The 12,188-nt window shown below is 39.8% G+C and overlaps 1 protein-coding gene across 1 annotated transcript in view; it reads right to left on the bottom strand.

Annotated features, from left to right (window-relative positions):
- Positions 1–12,188, bottom strand: part of armc2 (armadillo repeat containing 2) — a gene marked incomplete at its 3' end in the record, with an annotated part of 16,049 nt that overhangs the window by 3,064 nt on the left and 797 nt on the right. Inside the window, 12 exon segments of the mRNA XM_014010015.1 lie at positions 480–810; positions 1,233–1,332; positions 2,297–2,442; positions 3,064–3,278; positions 3,392–3,497; positions 3,622–3,806; positions 6,194–6,301; positions 6,931–7,001; positions 10,848–10,968; positions 11,231–11,390; positions 11,544–11,616; positions 11,721–11,948. Coding sequence (XP_013865469.1) covers positions 480–810; positions 1,233–1,332; positions 2,297–2,442; positions 3,064–3,278; positions 3,392–3,497; positions 3,622–3,806; positions 6,194–6,301; positions 6,931–7,001; positions 10,848–10,968; positions 11,231–11,390; positions 11,544–11,616; positions 11,721–11,932 — 1,828 coding nt within the window.

Here is a 12,188-nt window from a genome sequence, read left to right as displayed (position 1 = left end):
TGAATTATATTATTGCATTTGACCGCAGCCCTCGGATAGATTTTTATTTTGGAGAAAACGTTTTGTCACCCTTGAAATATGTATATAAACTGAAACAGTAGTGCATCCTAAATTTAACATAAATTAATTATTTTAATACAAAATAGTCATTTCTGCATTTTTTGTGGAGGTCACCTCCTAATAAATGTCATTACAGGAAATCTAACAGCTCATTTTAAATCAATACTTTTACTTTTAATACTTAAGTACAAAAAAATCAGATACTTTAATACTTTTACTCAAGTAATATTCCTAAAGGAGACTTCAAAGTAATTATTTGATCAGATACTTGTACTTTTACTCAAGTATCACTTTGTGGTACTTTACACAACACTGSTGTAAAACATAGCTATAAAATGAAGAAAAGCCACCAYTGTAAATCTACTTCTGACCGTCATCTCTGTAATGTTTTCTAAAATACGAGTTCTTTTGGAGCTCACCCAGAGTCTCCATCAAAAGCTGGATACAGGTTGTGTTTGTGACCAACGATGGGCCCACGGCGGGGTGGATGCACACGTTGGCCAGCACGCTGACCAGTTTCAGGAGCACGTCGTCTGCCTCTCGCGCACCGACAGGAGGCGTGGCGGGCTTTCTGCGGGACAGGGCCTGTTTCTGCGGGGGTGCGTGCGGTGAYTCGTCTCTCCTCTGGTAGCTGCTGTAAAGATGGAGGAGTGTGGCCATGCAGCCGTCGCACTGAAAGAGCTGCAGCCGAGCCGCGTCGCTTTTGGCTGTGAGGTTGCCGAGTGTGAAGAGGAGACGCACAACAAGATCCTGTGGAGGAACCGTAGAGACGGACTGTAATCACACTTGCTCCTTTAGACTGCAAAATATTTAAAAATCAGGAGTTTGTCTGAAGCAAATAACCTGCCAAAAAAAAAAAAAAAAAAAACTCAGAGTGCAGTTTGTTTGATCCGTATCAGATTAAGCACATCACACTTTATTAATTTGACAATTTCCTCGCTCCCTTTCTATTTACTCAGCCCAACCGCTTCTCTTCTAATTTTTCTCATGTTCTCCTTCCTGCTCCCTCCTCTTTACGCATCTCTTCTTGGATAATTATTTGTCAAAGTAATTACACAAGGGCAGAAAATGAAAAGCAAACATAAAACATGCTGGGGAAAGTACCACTTTTCTATTTAATATRCGTAAAGAACACAATAAAAAAAAGAAAAACAGAAAGGTTGTGGACTCACCTGTTTTTGATGATGTTTGTTCAGCAAATCTAAAAGGAGCGGATAACAGCTGGAGATCTGAGCCAAAGCGAGACAGCACTCAGAGTAAGAGGAGAGTTTGCTGAAAGACAAAAAAAAAGAGACAATAAACATCACAGATCCTTCAACTCTCTGCTGTGGTCACTAATTATAGTAATTACAACTGTGAACACAAAGAAAACAGGCTAAAATATGTATTTTTTTTAAATAAGGCAGAATACTAGCTAAGGGTTGAAAGCAGCAAAAGGCTAGCCAGTAGCCAGAAACAAAACAAAAAAGGAGAACCAAACCCTGAAAGTTAAAAATTAGCAAGACAGATTGCTACTTTTAGCTTCTAGCTAGCTTTTTACTTTTACCTTTCATCTAGCCTTTTAAGATTTATACTTTAAGCTACCAGCTAACTTTTTGATGCTTTTAGCTCATGTTTTACTAAATATTAAAAATTAGATTTCTTAGAGTTTAAACCTAGTCGATACACTTTTTAAAGATTTGGCTCAATGTTTTATTGAAGAACGCTGAAAATAAAATTGAATCTAAAACGGTTTGTGGGTCAATGTTTGCCTCATTTGTCTCTCTAAAAACACAGCTGGAAAATATATTGTCTTTTATTTTTTGCAGCATAAGCAATTGTTTTTAAAGACGTTGGTGCGTCTTCTTCTAAAGCAACAATTTTATAACTTCAAAGGACCTTAAAGCCCCTGAAGAATGTTGTATTTTAGGCCTCCACATTTTTCTCTTTTAGTATCTTTGTATATTCAGACAGCAGAGCTGAAACATTAATGAGTGTAGGCGAGGCAAAACTGAAAATGTCTGTGACACAGTGACTGCGTTTGCTGTGGTCTAGATAGAAAAACAGACATAAAACCACCTCGTCTCAGAACTGTAGCAGCTCTTGTTTTGAGAGATTCAGGATTCAAATAACAGTTTCATAAGAGAATGAAAAAAAAAGAAAGAAATTTCACACAAGTAAATAATGAGTGGATGAAAACCAAGCGACAGCCTGTTAACATTCAAATTGTGAAAACGTAAAAATGAACATGTGGCACCTGAAAATTCTGGAAATGTTCGTGCAGATGTCTTTGTCTTCACAGTGTTGATGCAACACCTGGCAGAGAGCTGGAAGGATGAAGGAGGAAACAAAGAGCRCACGGGAATCGGGGTGATCGGCGAGGTTCCTCAGGGCGGCTGTCAGCTGCAGGGGTTAAAGAGAAGAAACAGGGAAGAGGGTTTAGTGAGGAGAAACCTATCAGTGCTTTGCAAGTTTTGTTCGTTTATTTGATACGGTTGGCTGCTGGCCTATGTGGAGGAGCAACGGGAAACTGTTCAGTGATTAAATACATCATTCCATCAAAGGAAGGAAACTATGCTTTCCAACACATGGCAGCACTGAAAAGCAGTGGAAAAGTCCTCCTGTGCTTATTTTCCTCTTCTAACTGGGTAATGAGTCGCCTTACAGATCAAATAAGACTGGTTCAAGATGTTTGTTTGGGCCGGTTCTTGTGGTTTGCAGCAATCATGTCGGGCAGAAAGTGTTCTGGACTCAAGTGGTCTGCTGGCCGGCAGAGAACATTAGGCTCACGGAGCGGCAACATTCCAGACGTAAACAAAAACATTTTTACCTAATAGCTGGAAAATCGGCATCAGCCAAAAAAAAAAAAAAATACATCAAAACTACATCTGGTTCCCTTTTATTGACATGTTTTGACTTTGTGGTTTTTATGAAAGAAAAATATTACAAACGCTTTAAAAAATCTTCAACAATAAATAGGTCATAATGACTGTTAGCTCTGGATTACTGAACTTAGAGACAAACCTGCGTGAGGATGTGCCCTGCTGTTTTTATGTTGGCCTCGTCTACTGCGCAAAGAGCCTGGAGGAGTTTCTGAGCGACGCCCATGCAGTTCTTCTCCAGCAAGAGTCCGAGGAGCGCCCGGTTTCCAGAGAGGAACTTCAAAGTGCCAACGCAGTACAGCAGGGCCTCGCCAGACACATTCACGTCTTCAGTGTGAAGCACATCCAGCAACGAGTCTGAAAAACAAGACGAAACGAGAGGCTAAATGGAAAACTACTTCATAGGTAGGCTCGCTAATAATAATCAATCAATAAATAAGAAACAGAGATGACACACGAGGTGTCCTGACCAACAACAATGGAGTCTTTCTGGAAGAGGATGTCGTTGGATTCACTGCGGCTGATCTGATAAATGAGCTTACAGATGTTGAGCAGGTTGTTTCCACTCACACACAGCTGGAGAGAAAAAAATAAATATATTTGCTAGTTTTATGCTTGTGACAGATGTGTTGAAGTACACACATCCACCTGCCCCTCTCTCTCTCACACACACACACTTGCAGACCTACAGGTGACTCACAGCGAGGCAGAGCTTAGCGATGTGCAGGCTGAGTTCAGAAGAGTTGAGGTCGATAAGGCGGAACAGCTGTCGCAGGATTCTCGACCTCCTCTTGCAGCGTCGACCGAGCAGGTCGGCGTCCGCCAAGGCGCTGTGCAGACCGTCACACAGATCGCACAGGCGGTCCACCGAGTCCTCAGAGCTGCCTGGCACAGAGGGTAAACACTATTTGCAAAGTGGTTCAAAATGTCCTGATTCATCTCAGTAATCCAGGTAGAAAAAATCCAAAAGAAAAAATAAGTAGGTCCTCTGGATGGGTTCTTCTTTAGTGAAACGTTTCRTCTCTCCTCCAAGAGACTTCTTCAGTCTGATGAGTTTCAGGTGAACTCAGCCTTATAAGCACTGCCTCCACATGGACAAACAGGTTAGTCACATGCAAAAGAGGGCCATCGCCTAACAATAGCTTGATTTACTCACATGCAAAAGAGGGTCATCACCTAAMAATAGGCTTGATTAGTTCTACTGTTTATAGAGGGTCATGTGCCCCATCAARATAACAATCATGCCCCACCACRAGGGACAAAAACATGGGGATGTTGAACCCCCGCTTGCATTCACTATATACACATAACACGACATGGGTCAGATGATGGGGCACATGACCCTCTATGAACAGTAGAACTAATCAAGCCTATTGTTAGGCGATTGTCCTCTTTTCAATGTGACTAACCTGTTTGTCCATGTGGAGGCAGTGCTTATAAGGCTGAGTTCACCTGAAACTCATCAGACTGAAGAAGTCTCTTGGAGGAGAGACGGAACGTTTGATTTTATTTGATTTGATTTATTGATTTAACAGGAAAAGATGACTAAAAATCAAGCCTGACTCAGCATAATTGCTGTTTTACAGCAGGTTCATGTTCTGCAGCACATAAAACACTCAGAAATACAGCATCACAATCACATCATTATACACCATAGACACAAAGACAAACAAGCATACCAAATTTCAGGAAGGCAGCATTTGCAAAATAGGACGTCTAAATATGAGCACAACAAAATGTGTCCAGCAGATGGCAGACAAGATTCTTCTTAAAGGGCTGTAGTTTTGAAATGGACTTTATGTTTTGAGGAATGTCATTCCATGCTTTAGTATAAACATAGAAGAAAGACCTCTGGCCGTAACAGTTTTTAAAAGTTGGTAATGTCAGTTGTCCTTTTGTAACAGATCTAGTTGAATGACCACTTCCGGAATTTGATTTGGGCAGCAATGCACAGAGAGTTCCATAATTGGCACCTTGGAAGATCTGAAAATATAAATTAATACCACTATACAAAACATAATTCTGAAAAGTCAAGGCATCAGACAATGAAAGAACTGTACAGTGATGAGTCCAACCAGGACGTTTTTTATGAATTATGTAGGCCCTGTTGTAGAGCCTAACTATGGGTTCTAAGATTTCATTTGTTGTAAGAGACCAAACAGGTAAACAGTACGACATGGTTGAGAGTATAATGGCATGAAGATAGATATTTGAAACAGAAGATGTCAGATCGGATCTAATTTTTGAATAAACGTATAATTTCTGTTTCAACTTAGTGGTTAAGACTCGTACATGATCACTAATAAAGAAGAACCCATCCAGAGGACCTACTTATTTTTTCTTTTTGACAATTTGCAAAGAAACTATGTCACGTTCAAGAAAAACTAACAAAAAGTGTAAACATAGTTGAGTTCTATGTATGCAGTGTTGTGTATGTCTATAAATAAATAAAATAAATAAATCTGTATGAGAACATGAAGTCAAATCTCTGATATTCATAATACGCTGGTCAGCAGAAAGTTCCTACTTTGAGACACAGCTTTCAGTATCAGTGGTCAAATACAGAAAACAAGAAAGGCAGCAGGCAGCTGACGCAGAGGAAGAGAAAGGGTGGAGCGTTTTCCTTGTTTTTGAGGCAAAATAAATGTTTTCCCTGTATAAATAATAGGCCATTTCCACAAAAGCTTGAGCACAGTCTCATACTCTGCACTTTTTTTGCACAGAATCTCCAATGTGTTTTATGCATGAGCCAGAAGGCCCTTAGTACAATAAATATTTAATATTTATCTTTCAAATGAAATTTCCATTAAATTTGTAGAGTGCTAAAATATTTAAAGCCACAGATTTAATTTCATGGCTGCCAGACTGCAGTTTCAGGCGGAGGAGACATATTCTGTACAGATGCCAAACCTAACACAGTTTTGTTTGTCTTGCTCTGAAATGATGGTGCTTTTTTTTTTTTTCCATTTCGTGAGGCTTTGTGCATGACTATCTGCCAACATTGAGAAATCAATTTCTCAGCCTGCTGGTTGAAAATGAAATATAATCAGGAAACACGGGGAAGAAAAACTGACAAGAGAAGGTAAGCCCTAGTGAAAAGACCAGAATCTCCTCAGCTAAAAGACATTTTAGATAACATCTTCTAACATTCAAAAGCCCAAAAGGAATGTAATATTGTAATAAAATAAAAGAGTCTTCTTAGCTATAATGCATGTTGTGTGTTTACAATTTATTTTGTGGGTTTCCTTCCTGTATTGCACACAACAGGCTACCTGCAGCCACACTCTCCAGCTCTTCTAGAAAAGGGACTATCATATTATTCCACACCAGTGACTCTGCATCCTCCTTTGTGCTTGTGGCGTTGGCTTCATACTTGAGCTCTGAAATGAGCAGAAAAAAAACATGTTTGTCATTTACCCTTTTTGGAAACAGCGACAGCAAGCCTGGTTCACAAGTTCACCGTCTTAAAATAAAACAGCAGGAAGTTTGATGCCACAGTAAAAGGTCATCATCTACAGCTAAACTTCCTCTTATTTCTTTCTGTGGTGGTGTGAAATAGTCTGCACGTGTGTATGCGTGCTCGCAACTATCTAAAATCTCTTGCACACCGTGTTTACGTAGCTTTTTTTTTTATTTTTTGGAATATTTGCATAACCCCCCTTTGCTTGGTGAGATACAGGAAACTGTGGCTGCACAAGCCAACAGTTCTCTCTGCTATTGGCTGGCTGTTTGTCGTGGTGGAAATCGGGCCTTTAGCAACAACACGACAATCAAAGTTTGACACTCAAAAGTTTGGCTGAATGACTCGGGCATTGTCCCTGGCTCAGAAAAAAAAAATCTGCATTTAAGCAACAACACTGAGTGTAAAAAGTACGCCACATGTGGTAAAGCTGTATTTACATATTCACATCTACATGCTCTGATTATTGAACTATTTGTGTTTTATGCAGTGATGCGTGTTTATAGCTTAAAAAACATAGTGAGATGGACTGAGTAGACCTCGACAAACCTGTTTGCTGTTCTGCTCTGCTAGCTGTGGGTCTAACTCCTGAGTCAACACCCGGCTGCACACTTTTACTGCTGCAACAAAGAAACACACACACACACACACATACACAAAACAAAGAATCTCCATTCAATGCTGTGACTACTGTTTACTCTGGAAGCTCTCAGATCAGTGAAACACTAAAATAATATCTGAAAATGTAAACTAAAGAATTACAAACACTATTTTGTTAGAAAGGCTTGATGCATTTTTAACAGCCACTAGGTGTCACTGTTGCAGCAGAGGTTGAGAGGAGTGAGCAGGTGCTGTTGATTCTGTCCTGTGTGTGGGAGTGTAAGCACTGCATGCAAGCAGATACATGTGGGGTGTATGTCTTCCCTTTGTGCATGACTGTCTCCCTGTGTAATTGTGTGACTGTGCAGTTGTGTGTGCTGCTGCAGGCCCCAACAGACAGGAACTAACAACTTGGCTTTGTGGTCAGCCTGGTTAAAGCTGCTCATGCTTCGTCACTGTGAGCTCGCTGTGCAATAACGGCAAAGCACTTCTTAAAACTTGACCAAGTACCATGCCTTGCTATATGTTGTGGTTTCCCTCTGATGTCATCGACGCATGTTGTTGCACTGTGGTGTTAAAACTTTATGGGGAAACAACACCTCAAAACTCCTGGACCTTTTGTAATATTTGTCTGGTGGTGAGCGGTAAGAAACAATGTGATTCGGCATTATCTCTGTGCTTGYTTAACCATTTAACTATCACAACATTCAGCTCGTTTAGGAGRTGAAWGCTTTKTTTATACTTTTCAAATTATTTAACTTWATTAAAAACAGTTTCCAAATCAAAATAAAATGAGGTCTCTTCAATTCCTTCAAAAAACATTGTTCTCTATGAAATCTGCTTCAGCAATTCTGCTATTGTTTGCTTTTAGCTAGTGATAGCTTCTTTTTACTTCTGCTTCTTTAAGCACTTAGCATTCAACGCTCTCTGGTTTCATTTAAAAGAGTCGATCGTCAGATATTGTCCAAGATTAACCTTCAGCGTGGCTATAGCTCGCTAGCAGCCTCGCAACAATGACCTATCCACGTCATCATTTACCCAGAATGCTTTGTGTGTAAATAAAATGGCTCANGCCTCGCAACAATGACCTATCCACGTCATCATTTACCCAGAATGCTTTGTGTGTAAATAAAATGGCTCAGTCCATGTTAAAATATATTTTTAAAACTTTACAAAACTAAACAGCCTACAGTATTTTTAGTCTTTATTTTACAGGTAAAATGTATGTTTATCAAATAAAGTCTAATGTTACAACTAATCGTGGATCCGTTTAATGTACTGTAGCCTCACTAAAGTTTCTAACACAAAAAAACAAACAAACCCTAAGATACAGTACGTGTCTTTTTCTAAACCAGACCTCCTTTGCAGGTTTAGTGTCTGGTAAATGGAAGACATGCAGCAAGGACTGCTGGCCAAAGCATGCTGTAGTGAATGTCAGGCTGCTTTGGCTTTGTATGATAGGATTAAGAGCCTGATAATAAGGCTTCTTTGTGTGATTCTGCATTCTCTGAGACATGACCTCATCCCTGCCTTAGGCCTGGCCAGTGCAGCGTAGTCACAATACGCAATGCTGCCAGCCTTGCCCAGATGGGCACACAAATCTAATAGAGAGCCATTTGGAGCTATAGAGCTCAGGCTTATTGGAGAAAAAGAACCCAATGGATGTCTAATCTCCCCTATCTTTATATCTCATCCAATCCATCATATTAAATCTGTCATGCCGTTTCTATTTCCATTTGAAGTTAGCTTGCTTCTGACCACGCACAGTAACTTTCTCCCTTTGTCTCACTGCAGCGCTCCTTTTATGCAGGTAACTGCTATATAAACAAGTGCGCTGACCCGACACTGCATCTACAAATATTTAAAGTGCCTGTGACATCAAATTTTTCTAGATAAACATGAATGCATTTTTGGAAAGATAACAATAATAACATATTGCAAAACAAATTTCACGCTGCTGAGATGAACGGTTGTTGAGATATTCACATGTGCAGTAACAGGAAGTGATGTCAAAGGGGAATGTCGGCATGTAAACAGAGCATTGCTACAATGGCTAACAATACAGACTGTAGAGAAGAATCTGATGTTTCTTTACATTATTTTGAGTCACTATCAAAGAGAGAGGAAGAAGAGTTAAAGCTTAAATGATATTGTTTTAATAAACAAAGACCAAAGATTTTATTTTATGAATGAGCTCCCCTTTGATGTCACTTCCTGTTTTACTTTGGCTGAGACAAATTCAAAAGAAAATAGGCCAGTTATGGGACAAAATAGGTAAAATCATGTGTATTAGGGCAATTTTCTTAAGTATGAATATGTTTGACTTTTTGTATTTGAAGTATATTCGTGTCACAGGCACTTTAAATCTGTTTTATTTGCTCATAAAGTGACCACTCTAATCACATAAGACCTGCCCTTTTCAAGCAACAAGTTACACAACGCGGCACGTAAAGTTGGCCGAGAGAGGGGGGTTGCATTACGGGCAACGGCCCAGATTTCCTGTAAAAGTGTTTTATGGTCCGACCCCTCTGCTGCCCCACTCAATCGATAGGTGGATGGATTGTAACGACAGCCCCCCTGACATCGTGCTCAGAGTTATGCCCCCCCAAGCTGACATGCAGCTGATGAGGTCGGCAAAAAAAGGCCAGGCTTTTAGCCTTTCTGTGCGGTGAAAGTGTAAAAGCTGACACGCAGTAGTAAAGACGGATAGAGGCAGATTCACAGAGAATGAAGCTTGCCAAGGAGCGGGAGTGAACTGCAAACAAGATGTAGTGTAGAGTKGGGGGAGATGAGGCGGGGGGCGGTAAAAGGGGCTTCAGCATCTCAAGTTGAAGAATTTGTTCTTTTTAGTTACTGACACCAGTGTTTGTCTAACTAACTTAATAAATTCAGCTATTTTTGTTGGCCGCTCCAGATATAAAAGATGTTTTGATTACATTCATAGCTACCTGCTTTTATATCGAATTTTATGTATAAACTTATTTAGGAAAAATTTGTTTTGTTGGTACTTTATGTTGTAGTGAAATGTCCTCAACGTGCAAAATGCTGGCTTTGAGAAAACGCATTAGTAACTGTTAAAAGGTAAGTTTTGACCAGTGGTGGGCACAGTTCCCCTAAAGCACTAATAGGGGAACTAATTTCCTGATCCTGGCTTTCGCTAATTTTTAAATTTATTAGTGGATTAGCACTTGTTAAATTTATAGGCTAAATTTAGAAGCACTAACTGAGATCTATAAATGTTATTGATCAACGTTAATGTTAACAGCTGACGGTGAAAGCTGTCACATTTCGTACATATGTGTGTCACTTATCCATACGGCTGTGGAATGTCTATGATACGTATTCAGGGAGCAACATGACAATATGTGACTCATGTTGTCTGTTGAAGAATGTTCATGGGTTGACTGGGTTATTTTAGTGCTTTAGAATTAGCTTTTGCTAAAACTTTCAGTGCATTAGTGCTTTAGAATTAGGGGACCTAAATATTTGAGTTAGTGTTTTAGGGTTAGTGGAACTGATTTTTAGAGTAGTGCTGCCCACCACTACTTGTCTTTGTCATAAACTAGTCAATGGATATACATAAAACAGTAGAGGGTTCAAAGACTTAAACCATTGCTATTTAACTGAACTGCTTAGAGGGGYCAAACTTACTGAAGACCGCCAGCTGAACATACTGAAAACACAGAAAGTGAGAAGTGGATTAGGAACGATAAGAGACACAAAAACCCCATAATAGTTACCCCTGCAGCCGGGCATGKCTGTAAATTTTAAACTCTTTGTTGTGGTGTCATTATTGAGCCTGCGAGGAGAAAAGGGTGGACAGGCAAAGCAAAGGACATATATTTTACTTGAACAAAGGGTTTTACCTTTCTCGTGGTGATTTGCATCGGCCAGGCCTTAAAGGATCACTGCGACCCGCCGAATGTTCTCGATGGTTAAGTTGTTCAGCTGACAGACGCTGTTGTTCTGGGCCAAGATTTAATTTCTCTTTAAAGACAATGAAAACAAAAGAAGTAAATAATTTACAGGTTACTATAATGCAGCAACGTGTCTATTTCTTCATCTAGCTTGAAGTAGAATTCATACATACTCTATGTGTACTACTCAGATGGACTAGTTTTTTTCATATCGTACTGCAAGAACATCCATTTYGCAAAAAAAGGAGGCAAAGATCAAAAACAGCAGCGATGAATTTACTTTTAAACAAGTAAAAGCTGGTCAACACATTATTATTCGTTCCCCCCCTTGCCTTCTGTTGATGCTTCTGGTAGTAGCAGAGTGGTGAGAGGCTTGAGGAGGCATGTCCGAGYGTACGCCACTCCTCTCCTCGTACTCCTCGGGCCAGAGTGGGATTTGGGAAAGTCCTTGGATGGATCATCAGCATTACGAGGGTCTGGAAGTTTTGGTTTCTGGAGCAGCAGAAACAAATGGTTTTTTTAACAGGGTGGGGAATTAGCCAGAGGATGAAATCAGCTGTAACAGAATTGTTTCTGCACAAGAAAATCTCTTTATTTTAATTCCAACAAGTATTCCAAGTATTATGCATGTGTGAAGGAACATACATGGTTCAAAGGTGAGAGACGAGTCCCAGAACCTGGCCTGGAGTCTGAAGCATCAAAATTTCGACCATGAAGACTGTAAAGTATAAATAAATTATTACTTTTATATGTTTTAGAGATATCAAAACACCAGTAAGGCACTTCAGCTTTGATATATGCACAGTGGAATTCATGACTAACCTAAACGTAGACGGAGGTCTGCTGTCACAATCTGCTCGAACAGAGTTTCTCCCAAACAGTTGCCGGCATCCATCTTGCGGGGTAAAGGGTCGCTGGGTGGTCTGAATCCGTAGTGACTGCCTGGATTCATTGACGATCTCTGCACACGTTTTCCTCAAAGTGTTGCGCCTTTGTGGAATAAAAGGGCTGCAAAACTTATGTTTTGTCTCCATGGATCACGTTTTAGGCCTATAGGAGACAACAATTTATTGTATTTGTTTAAAAAGTGCACAACCACACGGAATCTAATTTCCCTCTGGCATCAATAAASTATTTTTGAATTGAATAACTGTCCTAGTCTAATCAAAAAATAAAATGTTTGACTGGATTAAAGCAATAATAAAACCTAACATAAGTTTGACTAAAATTGCTCCACTTTTTAAAAGCAACAAAAGTTTATTTACATACATACAGTATATATATATATAC

Source organism: Austrofundulus limnaeus, unplaced genomic scaffold, assembly GCF_001266775.1.
Source record: "Austrofundulus limnaeus strain Quisiro unplaced genomic scaffold, Austrofundulus_limnaeus-1.0 Scaffold64, whole genome shotgun sequence".
Lineage (NCBI taxonomy): Eukaryota > Metazoa > Chordata > Actinopteri > Cyprinodontiformes > Rivulidae > Austrofundulus > Austrofundulus limnaeus.
This window is presented reverse-complemented; position numbering and strand designations above follow the sequence as displayed.